Here is a 13,781-nt window from a genome sequence, read left to right as displayed (position 1 = left end):
CATAGACTCACAGTGAAGTCCATAGACTCGCACAGAGACACATCCACACAGAGACCCATAGACTCACACAGAGACCCATCGACACATTTCCATAGACTCGCACAGAGACACATCCACACAGAGACCCATAGACTCACACAGAGACCCATAGACACATTTCCATAGACTCGCACAGAGACACATCCACACAGAGACCCATCGACACATTTCCATAGACTCGCACAGAGACACATCCACACAGAGACCCATAGACTCACACAGAGATCCATCGACACATTTCCATAGACTCGCACAGAGACACATCCACACAGAGACCCATAGACTCACACAGAGACCCATAGACACATTTCCATAGACTCGCACAGAGACACATCCACACAGAGACCCATAGACTCACACAGAGACCCATCGACACATTTCCATAGACTCGCACAGAGACACATCCATACAGAGACCCATAGACTCAGACAGAGAGCCATCGACAGTGATGGGACCCCGGGATCCCGTCAATTGCTTCAAATATTAACTGCAAGCCAAACACGGGAAGTGTGGGGAAGGATTTCTCACCAGGCATGCGCATTTAAAAAATACAACGATACTATTAAAGATTTGCTAATTTATGGGGAAGAAAAGTATGCTCTGGTTTATGGACTACGAAGGGATTATTGATCGGTTTTACTGAGCACGACTGGTTGTGTGATGACAATGTGAAAGTGGCTGGGACGTTTAATTATTCACGCGCACGTTTTCACTTGGGCAACTGATGGGGCGCAGTGGGTAACGCACTGCGCTTCGACTGCGGCAACATGAGTTCAGATCCTGACCCCGGCTGACATCAGTGGCGAGTGATATCTGAAGCTGGCTTGGGGCGCCCCTTGCAACATCCCGCAGTGGCGATTTGCGGTGAAGTATGGTCAAACAACCTCTCATAACCGACGTAGCTTTGGAAGCCCTTCATCCCAGCAGTGGATAGATGATGTAAAAAAAATGTGATAAAGCTACGGATACATATGCATGATTATATAAAATGTATAACATTGCAACGTAACTTTTAGGTACTAGGCTCCACACGTGTTTTCACTTAACAGTATTCGAGTTGTGTCCAGTATGAATGCCTGTGTAAAATTCACAATGAGCCAAACCATGACACACTCCTTAATCACTGACGACTGTCTTGGTGTGACTGCATCTTTTACTGCTTAACATTACACATCACTGCCAAGCACTGCCCTCTCGTGTTCACGCTCAGTATCTCATTCGCAGCTGGCGCTGGTTTACAAATCCAGTTATTGGCACTGCAGTCATTCAGTTTTATTTCGGGTAATTGAGCTCAGAGCGGCGAGCAGGTCACATGGGGAGGTGCGGTCTACCAGGGGTTGCAGGAAGATTTATTTTAAAAAATCATAAACATCACCAATACACTACTGATGCATAATAAAACAGTAAAGCACCCGAACTGTGTAAAATGCAAATATAGCCAGCAATCGAAGGTCACATTATGCATTACACAATTAAAATCGCATTTAAAACAGCACTTTCTTTCACACAAATGTAAGTTGAAAGTTCTAAGTCACACAATGCTTTACTGAAGTGGCGTTATTATACAATGTTGTATTGTACAATGCAATGTATTATACAATGTTGTAGTGTAAAATCTATTTTACAATGATGTATTCTACAATGAATCTATTTTACAATATTGCAGTGTACAATCTATTATACAATGTTGTATTGTACGATGTATTATAAAATGTTGTATTGTACAGTGTAATGTATTGTACAATATTGTAGTGTACAATGTAGTGTACATTGTTGTAGTGTACAATGTAGCATACAAAGTTGTATTGTACAATGTTGTAGTGTACAAAGTATTAAACAATGTTGTACAGCGGGGTTGGTGCAGTTGTAGGTGGTGAGTGTTGTAAAATGCACGCACACACAGACGGCAACCCCCGCTTTGTTAAATAAAATTTAACGTAATTAAACAATTTCAAAGTCACATTTAGCAATTCATTACTTTCGCTATACTCACAGACTGGGTGGGGGCAGGCCGGAACCCAAAACAAAACACAACAAACGCTCCCCCCACCGCCCCTTTCTGCGATTGGTTTCCGCCCGGACGCCGGTGAGTGCAACACCCACGTGGCGAGCCACAGGAGCGCTTTTGCGTTCCGGGATGGCGGAGTCGGAGTGGCCCGCCGCGGGATCGAGGCGCTTCGAGCAGGGCTCGGCCTTCGTGTGCGTCGAGTACCCGGGCGTCGTGAGCAACCCGGACGCGATGCTCGCCACGCTGGGCGGCCTCGAGAGCCTCTCGAAGGTGACGCCGGTGGGGGGGAGTGGGGGGGGGGTGGGTTGGTGGAGCGTTGCGGCCTGTCCGCCGCCAGCCCGCGCGGCTCTTGCTCCTTGCACGACGTAGAGGTGGTCCCTGCTGACGGCCCCGACGAGACGGCTTCAGCAGTGAGAGTTGGTCTCGTTTTGCAGACTTGCAGTGGTTTACCTGTACGGTCCGTTACCCACAGACCTGCTATTTCAGGAATATTTTTGATGTTTTTTTTCCCCCCTGGATTTTCTGTTTGCACAGTCACATAATCACTTTAAGATGTTTTCTTGTTCATGTTTTTTTGTTTGTTGCGGTTGCACCCGATTCAAGAGCCGAATGGCTCACAGGGCTATACCAAATAAATGAACTATGAACTAACTATGAACCAACATTGTCCAGAGGCTGTACCAGTGCCAATCACTCATTTTCAGAGGGGGGGGGGCAGGTGCGCCGAGAAGACATCGACAATGCGTGTGAGGGCCGCCACACATTTGAAACCATTGCGGGGTTTGACAGCAGCACGATGATGATGGGGGGGGGGGTCTCATTTTGTATTGCGGGGGCCGCACGTGAGGGGGCCGCACTAAAGGCCACCAGGGGCCGCCAGTGGGCCGCTGGCCTGACAATGAAGGACGCTGGACTCGACTAACATTGCCCACGGACTATTCTATTGCGTAGGATAATAACGTCAGGAGCTAAATGCTAATGTCGATGTATGTTTAACTTCTTTCGCACCGCACGTAGCCGTCCGTGTTAATCAGAGGTGCGGGAAATCGAGGTTGTGATGCTAGCCACGGCGAGAGGGCTTCAGGAGAAAGTTCGTGTGGTTTTGATATTCTCCATTGAAGGAACCCAGACCTGCGTGAGTTACTATGTGGTTCCATAGTGTGGGTTACTATGTGGTTCCATAGTTTGGGTTACTATGTGGTTCCATAGTGTGGGTTACTATGTGGTTCCATAGTGTGGGTTACTATGTGGTTCCATAGTTTGGGTTAAGTTCCATAGTGTGAGTTACTATTTAGTTCCATAGTTTGGGTTACTATGTGGTTCCATAGTTTGGGTTACTATGTGGTTCCATAGTGTGGGTTACTATGTGGTTCCATAGTGTGGGTTACTGTGTAGTTCCATAGTGTGGGTTACTATGTGGTTCCATAGTTTGGGTTACTATGTAGTTCCATAGTGTGGGTTACTATGTGGTTCCATAGTGTGGGTTACTATGTGGTTCCATAGTGTGGGTTACTATGTGGTTCCATAGTGTGGGTTACTATGTAGTTCCATAGTGTGGGTTACTGTGGTTCCATATTTTGGGTTACTATTTAGTTTCATAGTGTGGGTTACTATGTGGTTCCATAGTTTGGGTTACTATTTAGTTCCATAGTGTGGGTTAGTGTGGTTCCATAGTGTGGGTTACTATGTGGTTCCATAGTGTGGGTTACTGTTCAGTTCCATAGTGTGGGCTACTATGTGGTTCCATAGTGTGGGTTACTGTGTAGATCCATAGTGTGGGTTACTATGTGGTTCCATAGTGTGGGTTACTATTTAGTTCCATAGTGTGGGTTACTATGTGGTTCCATAGTGTGGGTTACTATGTAGTTCCATAGTGTGGGTTACTATGTGGTTCCATAGTGTGGGTTACTATGTGGTTCCATAGTGTGGGTTACTATGTGGTTCCATAGTGTGGGTTACTATGTGGTTCCATAGTGTGGGTTACTATGTAGTTCCATAGTGTGGGTTACTGTGTGGTTCCATATTTTGGGTTACTATTTAGTTCCATAGTGTGGGTTACTATGTGGTTCCATAGTTTGGGTTACTATTTAGTTCCATAGTGTGGGTTACTGTGTAGTTCCATTGTGTGGGTTACTATGTGGTTCCATAGTGTGGGTTAGTGTGGTTCCATAGTGTCGGTTACTATGTGGTTCCATAGTGTGGGTTACTGTGTAGTTCCATAGTGTGGGCTACTATGTGGTTCCATAGTGTGGGTTACTGTGTAGTTCCATAGTGTGGGTTACTATGTGGTTCCATAGTGTGGGTTAGTGTGGTTCCATAGTGTGGGTTACTATGTGGTTCCATAGTGTGGGTTACTGTTCAGTTCCATAGTGTGGGCTACTATGTGGTTCCATAGTGTGGGTTACTATGTGGTTCCATAGTGTGGGTTACTGTGTAGATCCATAGTGTGGGTTACTATGTGGTTCCATAGTGTGGGTTACTATTTAGTTCCATAGTGTGGGTTACTATGTGGTTCCATAGTGTGGGTTACTGTGTAGTTCCATAGTTTGGGTTACTGTGTAGTTCCATAGTGTGGGTTACTATGTGGTTCCATAGTTTGGGTTACTATGTGGTTCCATAGTGTGGGTTACTGTGTAGTTCCATAGTGTGGGTTACTGTGTAGTTCCATAGTGTGGGTTACTATGTGGTTCCATAGTTTGGGTTACTATGTGGTTCCATAGTGTGGGTTACTGTGTAGTTCCATAGTGTGGGTTACTATGTGGTTCCATAGTGTGGGTTACTGTGTAGTTCCATAGTGTGGGTTACTGTGTGGTTCCATAGTGTGGGTTACTGTGTAGTTCTATAGTGTGGATTACTATATAGTTCCATAGTTTGGACTGTGGCCCGCGGTGCTGTTGGGCAATGGGAGTTGGTGGGGTCGCCGTAGTCGTGAGCGCGCCAGTGTGGTGATGTCTTAACGTTCCGTGAGTTTCCTCCGCCCTGTTGTTAATGTTTAGGCGACAAGCGGCGTCCACTGTTGTGCTGCTCAGTCTGCAGCCGAAAATGTTAACATGCAGAGCACGGATATTTCAAAGGCACTCAGAGTATCTTGAATACTCGAGGAATATTTTAATATGCAGTACAGTCCATAATACAGTTTTTTAATTGGGTTACATCGCATAAATGTCGCTAAACCCACCACCACCCGACATAGCCAATTAGTAAGGTTTGTCACGTCAACAGAACATGCCAATTCGTTACTAGTAGAGCACACCGGTGTGTTTGAGAGCCAAGCCACAACATTTACAATCGGAGTACAATGCTTCGCCAGTAATTACAACTAGCTTCATCAGGCAGCAGCCAGATTTGTGAAGTCCTCCTGTTTCGTTCCTTAAATAGAGGGGTAGATGTGATGACAACACTTGTGTGCTCTTGTTGCGTGAAGTGGGGGGGGTGGATTCATGCATTTAAATGACTATGCAGTACTGTACTATGTGCACTGCGACCCGAGTTCGATTATCCTCTCATGGTTAATATAAATGATACCTGAATGTGATATTCCCCATTCCTTAAGTTCATGGTAATGGTAATAATGGCAACAGTAACCATTGCAGTAGCGATATAAGAGTGACAAGAAGGCAACTTCCCACCGGCGAGCGAGCGACTGGAGTGAATCAGTGGGTGGTCCTGCACCACCAGTCTCCCTGACGGCTTGATGTTGAATTCCACCCGGTGGTGCAGTGAGGTAGGAGCTAGGTGCTCCACCCCAGATGTGACTATCGCAGCAGCAGCAGCAGGATTCCAACTTCGGCCGAATCTGTTTCGTGTACAGCAGCAGGAATAATTTTGCTCTGTGCAACAGCAGCAGCGGCGATTGCTCCGAGTTGACGAGGCATTGGCACGGAACGGAAAACCCGAGCTTCCCCGTCGCCTCCTTAGCCAGTTTGGTAACGCAGCAGCCGTGCCGGGAGCTCTGGCACGTTGGACTCTGCAAGCGGTTGCCGTGCCTCGCACAGACGTACGCGGAGCCGGCGCGCCGCCTGGAGCTCTGCTTTCGCCCCGGGGACCCGTTCTGCCACCCGGTGTGCGGCGACCGCCTCCCCGCCACGGGCCTGCTGATGCGGATCCGGCGTCGCTGCCGGCGCCGGCGGCCGAGGGGGACGACTGCGGGGAGCGATGAAGACGGCACCTCGTCGACGAGCGCCGCCGCCGCCGCCCCCGAGGAAGTGAAGTACGACAGCGAGGTGCTGGGCCTCATCAACACGACCTACAAGTTCCAGGGTAACGACGCGTCGCGTTGTCTTTGGCCACTGCCAAAGGAGGCACTGCTGAGCTGGTAGCGCTGAGAAAGCCGGCCTGGGTTGGAATCCTGTTTACAGCCACTGCCTCCGATCTAAAACTAGGTCTCACGCGCAGTGAGTGGCTTGATGGTCCCAGCCCGGTCACCAATGACCGCGCAAAAAAAATATCGCATCAAATTTGTTTTTGCACTTAATTTGTTTAAATTCCAGCAAGCGCCTATAAAGGCTCGGGCTAAAATTAATTGCAGCAAAACGAATGCCTATCGGCTGACGTTGAGAACACGTTGACTAAAGGGTTTCCGTTTTCTGTTACAGTCTGGGCATCCGGTTTTCCTCATGTTAGCTACGGGCATTGCATTTTCTGTGATTCGTTTTAATTTGTCGCCCTTTGTAAAAGCAAGATGTGCCAGATAAGAGTTAGGTACAGGTGCAAGTGAGCTCTGGGAAAGGGAGGTAACCAAGTTGTAGATGGGTGACGAGGGGATTCCAAAAACGTGGAGCAGCAACGCACAAAGACCTTACCAAACAAGCACTTGCCCCAACAGCCCTTGTAGGCTACACGGTGGAGCTTTTTTTGTGGTGTCTGTCCCCGCGGTGCGCAGGCATGGCCGATTTCCAGTACCTGGCGACGCGGTCGGGCCCGGACGGCGCCTGCGTGTCGCTCTACGACCAGGTGCTGCTACGCAACATGGAGAGCCCCGAGTTTTTCCTGCGCGACGCGCCGCTCTTCCTCCCTCCGCCGATCTTCTCGCGACTCGACAACCCCATCGATTACTACTACCGCCCGGAAGTGCAGCACAGGTCCGAGGCGCGCTCGCACGTGACGCGGCCGTGGAGGTCACGAGGGCGTTTGACAACCGCCTAGAGCAGTGTTCTTCACCAGTTTTCGCAGGTGGGGCCACTTCCATTGATGAAACATCAGTGTGAGGGGCGCCACACCGCCTGCAAGGGGTGTTTTCACATTTGTGTTTTGTCGGGGGCCGCACTAAAGGCCACCAGGGGCTGCCAGTGGCCCATGGGCCTTGCAATGAAGAACACTGGCCTAGACGTTCGCGGGCCGAGCGGGCGGGCGCCGTTTTGCACGTTCGGTGGAGGAATGGCCACGGAACTGTGATGCGTGGCAATCTGGTCCCTGTTCTTAGTCAGGCATCGGATCGGGCTTGGCTCTGCCGGCTCGGAACCACACTTAACTCGAGCTTACTCCAAGCGTGATTCACAGATGCCGCCGCCACCACCACCACCGCAGCTTCCTAAAAATGTTGGAACGGATCGTTCGTCTCGTCATGTGCCGCCGAAATCACGAGCGGGATAAAATTCGACGAAAAGTGACGACGACGACGTTGTTTGCAAACGTTTCCAGGGAAGGGTACAAGCATCCCCCGAAGCTGTCGAGCGAGAACCTGATCGGACACGGGCGCGCGCGGCGCCCGCACAACGCCATCTTCATGACCTTCGAGGAGCCCGGTGTGCCCGCACAGCCACTGGACGCCGCCGTGGAGAACTGGCGCAAGCTGAACCTGCAGGCGGGCGAGCGTGACTCAGAGACGGAGTTGAGGAAGGCACGCCTCTCCCCTCTCACTCGCCCACCGCTCTCCCCTCTCAATCGCCCACCGCTCTCCCCTCTCACTCGCCCACCGCTCTCCCCTCTCACTCGCCCACCGCTCTCCCCTCTCACTCGCCCACCGCTCTCCCCTCTCACTCGCCCACTGCTCTCCCTTTGCTCTCCCCTTTCGCTCACTCACCACTCCCCTCTCGCTCTCCCACCGCTCTCCCCTCGCACTCGCCCACCGCTCTTCTCAATTCAATAAATTCAGTAATTGATTCCTTGAGTCATCTGTAGAGCAATCTATCGCCTGATTAATTGTTAGAGAAGTGGCATGAGGTGCCGGCTCTCAGCGAGGGGCTTGTTGTGCAGCTATTCCAGGAGAGGCCAGTGTGGTCTAAGAACGCGATCAAGGCAAAGCTCAACCTGCACCCAGAGAAGCTCAAGGTTCTGCTGCCGACTGTCGCCTACTACACGGTGAGGAGGCGTCACCCCACAGTCTCCTGGCCCCGCCCCACGGTCTTTATGGCCCCGCCCCATAGCCTCCTGGCCTCGCCCCTCGGCCTCCTGGCCCCAACGATCAAGCCGCGTGCAGTTCCCACGGGGGCTTACGGCGCTACCCAGTGGGAATAGATCTTCTGCTCATCATCATCTTAAGCCAAGGTCTATCCACTGTTGGATGAAGCCCCCTCCCCCCCAAGTCGCCCCCATCCCGTGATGCAGTGGCGATCCCTCTAGCACCTTGCACGCAAGCGGATTTCACCGCTCGGTCTCCACGATGCACATTTCTTCCATTGGCTGCCGCTTCCACCGTTAGTTTTGGCCGCGGCGAGGTGTCCTCTCCAAGGCCGCTTGACCTTTCTTCACGGTCGGCGCGACGCCTCTGACTCGCGTACGTGCACAATTTCGCGTAGCTCTCCAATGTGTTTTCGGGTTGTCCTGGGAGCCGCTTTGGTTCCAGGAGCTGCCACGGAGTGGAGCGAAACGTTGGACCTCGTGCCGAGCGTTGTTCGGCACGACCCGGAAACGCGTCCGGGCAGAGTAAACGGCAGCCCCAGCGGCAGCTGGCCCTGTGCTGCGATTTCTCCGCCCGCCCGCCTTGGTTTCACCGCTCGCTCCCCGTGCGTCCCCCGCTTCGCCGTGTACTGCTGCACCAGCTCACCGGGCCGTGGCGGAGCCTGTGGGTGCTGTTTGGCTTCGATCCCCGCAAGGACGCCTCCTCCAAGGTTTATCAGATGCTGGACTTCCGCCTGCGCTGTGGCATCAAATACGGTGAGTGGCGGCGCATGCACACTAGAGGCCGATCGAAACTGAATTTCTGGTTTCGGCCGAAAACGAAACCAGACCGAAGGTAAAAAATTTACTTTCGGCCGAAACTGAAACTATGCCGAAAGAGGCCATTTGCCAACTTTCGGCACCGAATTTCGGTCGGCCTCTAATGCACACACAAAAGACAAAGCCCCCCCCCCCCCGTGTAGCCTTAACAGACTGTTGGGGCAAGTGCTGTTAGTGAGCACCTATGAAGGCTGGCACCGGCACACAAGGGGGTGGGTGGCCAGAACCACACCCAGCCACCTTTGTCTCCCCAGTGGCGATGTTTACCCACCACACTAGGTACTCATTTGAGGCCCAAGACCGGTTCTGATATCACACATCTTAACATGTTTCCACAGAGTACTTTTTCACTCTTGTCTTGATAAATTGGCCGCAAACATATCAAAATGCATCTGCCGGATGCTTGCAGCCTCTTGATGCCATCTCAGAAAAATGCAGATGTATCCACTTAGGCAGCTGGAACTAAACTGAACTGGTGGGGTATAGGAATAGGTTTTACCCTTTTAACTGGCACAAAAACTGACACCTTTATTCAAGGCATCATGTTTGCAATAACCACAACACAAGCAGTCAAAATGCAAACAAAAAAGACAACTCTGATAATAATATGCACTGTCCTTGAATTTGATTGGTCCACACCCAAGACAGCTTTTCTTAGAGCCTAGTTTCCTTTGGTGTTGGCGTCTTCTGGTCCAACACCAATGGAGACTAGGCTCTAAGAAAAGCTGTCTCGGGTGTGGACCAATCAAATTCAAGGACAGTGCATATTATTATCAGAGTTGTCTTTTTTGTTTGAATTTTGACTGCTTGTGTTGTGGTTATTGCAAACATGATGCCTTGAATAAAGGTGTCAGTTTTTGTGCCAGTTAAAAGGGTAAAACCTATTCCTATATCTTGTTTCTGGCAAAGGAGGTCTCATAATGAACTGGTGGGCTTAAGACCCCTGTATTTATACTATTTATATTACTGGTAAATTCTAGAATGGTCTAGAAGTTACTCCAAGTTCACTCAGCACTGAATCTATCTGGAATGTTCTGGAAAATAGATACATTTAAAAATATCACTGTCCTGGTCACAAAAGCAAAGTTTGTGGGCATAGCCATTTTCTATACTTTTTTAGGCATAAGCAATTACGAAATAACACTACCCAGGAACAAAAATTGTGTTACGTAGTGTATTCGTCACCGATGTTGCTTTGAGCGGGAATCAAACTCGGGACGCCGGGTTCGTAGAGCAGTGAGCTAACCACTATGCTACCACACGCACACAAAAACCCCCCGTGTAGCCTTAACAGACTGTTGGGGCAAGTGCTGTTAGCGAGCAGCACCTATGAAGGCTGGCACAGCACACAAGGGGGTGGGTGGCCAACATCACGACCCGGCCGCCTTTGTCTCCCTAGTGATGTTTACACATTGCACCAGGTACTCCTTTGAGGCTGAGTCGACCTAGGGGAGGCCTAGGACCGGTTCAGATAATCGTCACTAGTGTTGACCGTGTGCGGGAATCAAACTCAGGTCGCTGGGTTCGTAGCGCAGCGCGCTAACCGCTACACTACCGCTCCACACACACACGTGTACACAGAAAATTGGCATGCGCACATGCATAGACACGCGCACGCATACACTGGATTGATCACGGTTGAGTGAGGACGGTGTGGACGTGTGACGTCTGCCCCTCTCCCTCCCTGTCTCTCTGCAGGCTTTGTCAACAAAAACCTTCCCGTGAAATCCAAGAGAAGCACCTTCAATTACAGCCTCCCCAACACCATCAGCAAGCCGAGTGCGTAACTCAGCCTCTTCTCCCCCCCGGGTGGTTCTAGGTGCTGCGCCGACACCACTGGGATCAGTTTCAATTCCCCTGTCAGCCTCTGAATAAGCAGACTTCTCAAGCGAAGCCAATTGATGGTCTCAGCCCAGAGAACAATGACTGCACAGAATATTAAAAAAACGTTCTACACTTCATTTAGATAAATTCCAGCTAAGAATTAAAAAAAATCGGCAGCTGTGAAAGTGCTGCCCCCCTTATGCGTGAATCAGAGGTCACCTGAAGGGATCTCGGAGGTAGCTCTGATGTCCACTTCCGTGATGTAATTGCCCCCCACTGCGTACAACCGAGATGTGGCAGTGAGGAGCACAGGTGGTGCCTCTTATCGGTCATCTCAGTCAACCCACGGCACCCCTGGGTCTGTCTCGTGATGACCTGCCAGCAGCGAGCCTTCCTAACTTCACGTGACCTCAGTGCACCTAGCCTGGCACAAGTGCTGTGGCGACGTCACCGCCACTTGCAACAGCTGCCATTCGTCGGCATTTGACACGGAAGTTGTGTGTTGACACGCGCGTGTGTGGCGCGACATGCGTGACGTTGCTCCGTCGCTCAGACCCGCACGCAGCGAACATGCAGCAGCTCGCCGACTCCTCCAGCGCGGAGCCGTCCTCCGACGGGCGGACCGCGGTGGCGACTGCCAAGCACAAGCTGGAGGTGACTACCACCACTACCACAGCATTCGCTAAAGACAAACATCCCCCATTTAGCTTTAACAGGCGATATAAGTGTTGTTATCGAGTAGCACCTCTGAAGGCTGGAACACAATGTGGGTGGCCAACATCACATACGGTACTCATTTGAGGCTGAGTCGACCTAGGGGAGGCCCACGACCGAAGCAGATAATCGATCTTTCTACTGGACAGATTGATGGCCGGCCGGCCGGCCGGAAGGACGAACAGACGGTGTTAATGTTTTCGTGTTTATTTTTTGTTTGGAAAACGACTAAAACAGCAACTGAGCGAGCGTGGGAAAGAGTAAACTTCAGCCAAGTAAATTCTGCTTGGAGTCTTTCAGGCGCTGGCTGGCTGTGGTGGCTGTGGTGCCGGTGGCGGAGAGCCGCGTCCTCACAGCCCGGCTGAGTGTCACCGCTTGTCGTTGCAGGCGACCGCGTTCATTTTCCAGCGGGGCCAGCTGCCGCCGTACCGCCAGATGTTCTACCAGCTGTGCGACCTGCACGTCGATTGGTGAGGCCACCGTGCTCGTTTTTGCGACCGCTCTTTAAACTTGGCCGGGGAGGGGGGGGGGGTCAAGTACAGTTAAACACCACATCCATAGCCTGGAAGAGAGGGGGGGGAGGCCTCGTCCAGCAGTGGATAGACCAAGGAGGTTGTACGAGTGCCTGTTGTGAGGGTATGTACACCACCCACTCTCTTGTTTCCTGGGAAGCCTCCAGGAGATAGTTCATCGCAACGATGGCAAGGAGACGGTGTGCACGGAGAAGGATGGCTGGTGTCTGCCCAGGACATGCGACCGGCTTCGGAACATCATGTCGAACATTGTGCGCGACCACATCCGCCAGCGGAGTCCCGGTGTGTGCCCGCACAATGCGTGTCTTGAGGCCTGTGTGTGAGCCAAGGATGATGAGGGGTCACGTTTTTTCCTCTGCTGCCCCCATGGGTTGAACTCCCACCCCCAAACCCCGTGAGATTTTGCATTATAAATGGGACTTTATTATCTCCCCCCATGACCTGGCAGTCTGTTCAGTCCCCCCCACCCACCCGTGATGTTGACTCCCCATCCCTACTAAAATCCAGGTTCAAGAATGTTTCTCACCCATTCTTTCTATTACCAGTTCAGCTGCAACGCATCTGATCTCGTCGGATCCCCAAAAGATAAGCAGCTTTAAGCCTGGATAGCGCTTGGATGGGCAACCATGTATTGAAGTGTGGTTAACTGCCTGTGGCTGCAGGTCTGGTGCTGGACAGTCCACACCGAAGGCACAAGAAGGACTTTGCTTGGCCTGATGAGGGGGAGGAAGAGGATGAAGAGGAAGATGAAGAGGAGGAAGTGATTGGGGAAGAGGAGGGGGTGTCGGAAGCAAGTGAGAACGAGATGGAGACGGAGATCCTGGACTACCTGTGATGGCCTTTGCACGCACATGGAACTGGGAGCCCCCCCCATGCCCTGACAAATGAAGCAGGAACCCCCCTGGGTTGTTCACCACTGCTCTATGCCCCTATAGAGGGCATCCCAACCACATTTGGAATAGTGTTGTAATGGAAAGTTGGGGAAACGTCTGCATGTGGTGGCTCTGATGTCAGCCACACCAGCATCTCCAGCTGCCAGTTGTAGGGTGCATCCTGTCTTGGCCAAGTGGGGGCTGCCATATTAAAGGGCCCCTGAGTAACTGACCAGGGACAGTATCACAATCAGCAGGCCATTTCACAGCAATGGGTTATGCTGTCCATTGTCAATGGCTTTTTCTGTAACAACTTTCAGAGCCCCTATCTTGGCCGCAAACCCTGGACAGGCTACAACTCCCAAGTCTCATCAGCAGATGTTACCTGCTGCAGGGTGGCCCCCACATGTAAGGTGCACAACTCTGGTTAAACCACAACAGGTAGCAGAAAGGGGAAGGTTGAGGTTTGGTAAAGGGGATTGGTAGGTAGATTGACAGGGGGGGGGGGGCAGGGAAAGGCAGAAGTATAAAAAGCCTGGTTAACAGCTCCTTGGTCTACCTTGCAGTAACTCCCTGCTGATATTGTATCCGGTGCTGCTGGCTGAATAAAGATGCTCCTGCTTAAGCATTCCT

The 13,781-nt window shown here is 51.2% G+C and overlaps 1 protein-coding gene across 1 annotated transcript; it reads left to right on the top strand.

Moving 5' to 3' along the window:
• Positions 1–2,118: 2,118 nt before the first annotated feature.
• GTF3C5 (general transcription factor IIIC subunit 5) lies at positions 2,119–13,773 on the top strand. The gene is made up of 11 exons (XM_032972988.2): positions 2,119–2,317; positions 6,043–6,307; positions 6,930–7,128; positions 7,688–7,886; positions 8,243–8,347; positions 9,028–9,142; positions 10,904–10,984; positions 11,583–11,683; positions 12,131–12,213; positions 12,416–12,558; positions 12,939–13,773. The coding sequence occupies exons 1-11, from the start codon at positions 2,177–2,179 to the stop codon at positions 13,109–13,111; spliced, it is 1,605 nt and encodes a 534-aa protein (XP_032828879.1). The 5' UTR covers positions 2,119–2,176; the 3' UTR covers positions 13,112–13,773.
• The last annotated feature ends 8 nt before the right edge of the window (positions 13,774–13,781 follow it).

The sequence above is a fragment of the Petromyzon marinus genome, chromosome 50 (assembly GCF_048934315.1).
Source record: "Petromyzon marinus isolate PM22_M1 ecotype Great Lakes invasive population chromosome 50, UKy_Petmar_22M1.pri1.0, whole genome shotgun sequence".
Classification (NCBI taxonomy): domain Eukaryota; kingdom Metazoa; phylum Chordata; class Hyperoartia; order Petromyzontiformes; family Petromyzontidae; genus Petromyzon; species Petromyzon marinus.
The sequence above is the reverse complement of the archived record's forward strand: the minus strand, read 5'-3'. Positions and strand labels throughout refer to the sequence as shown.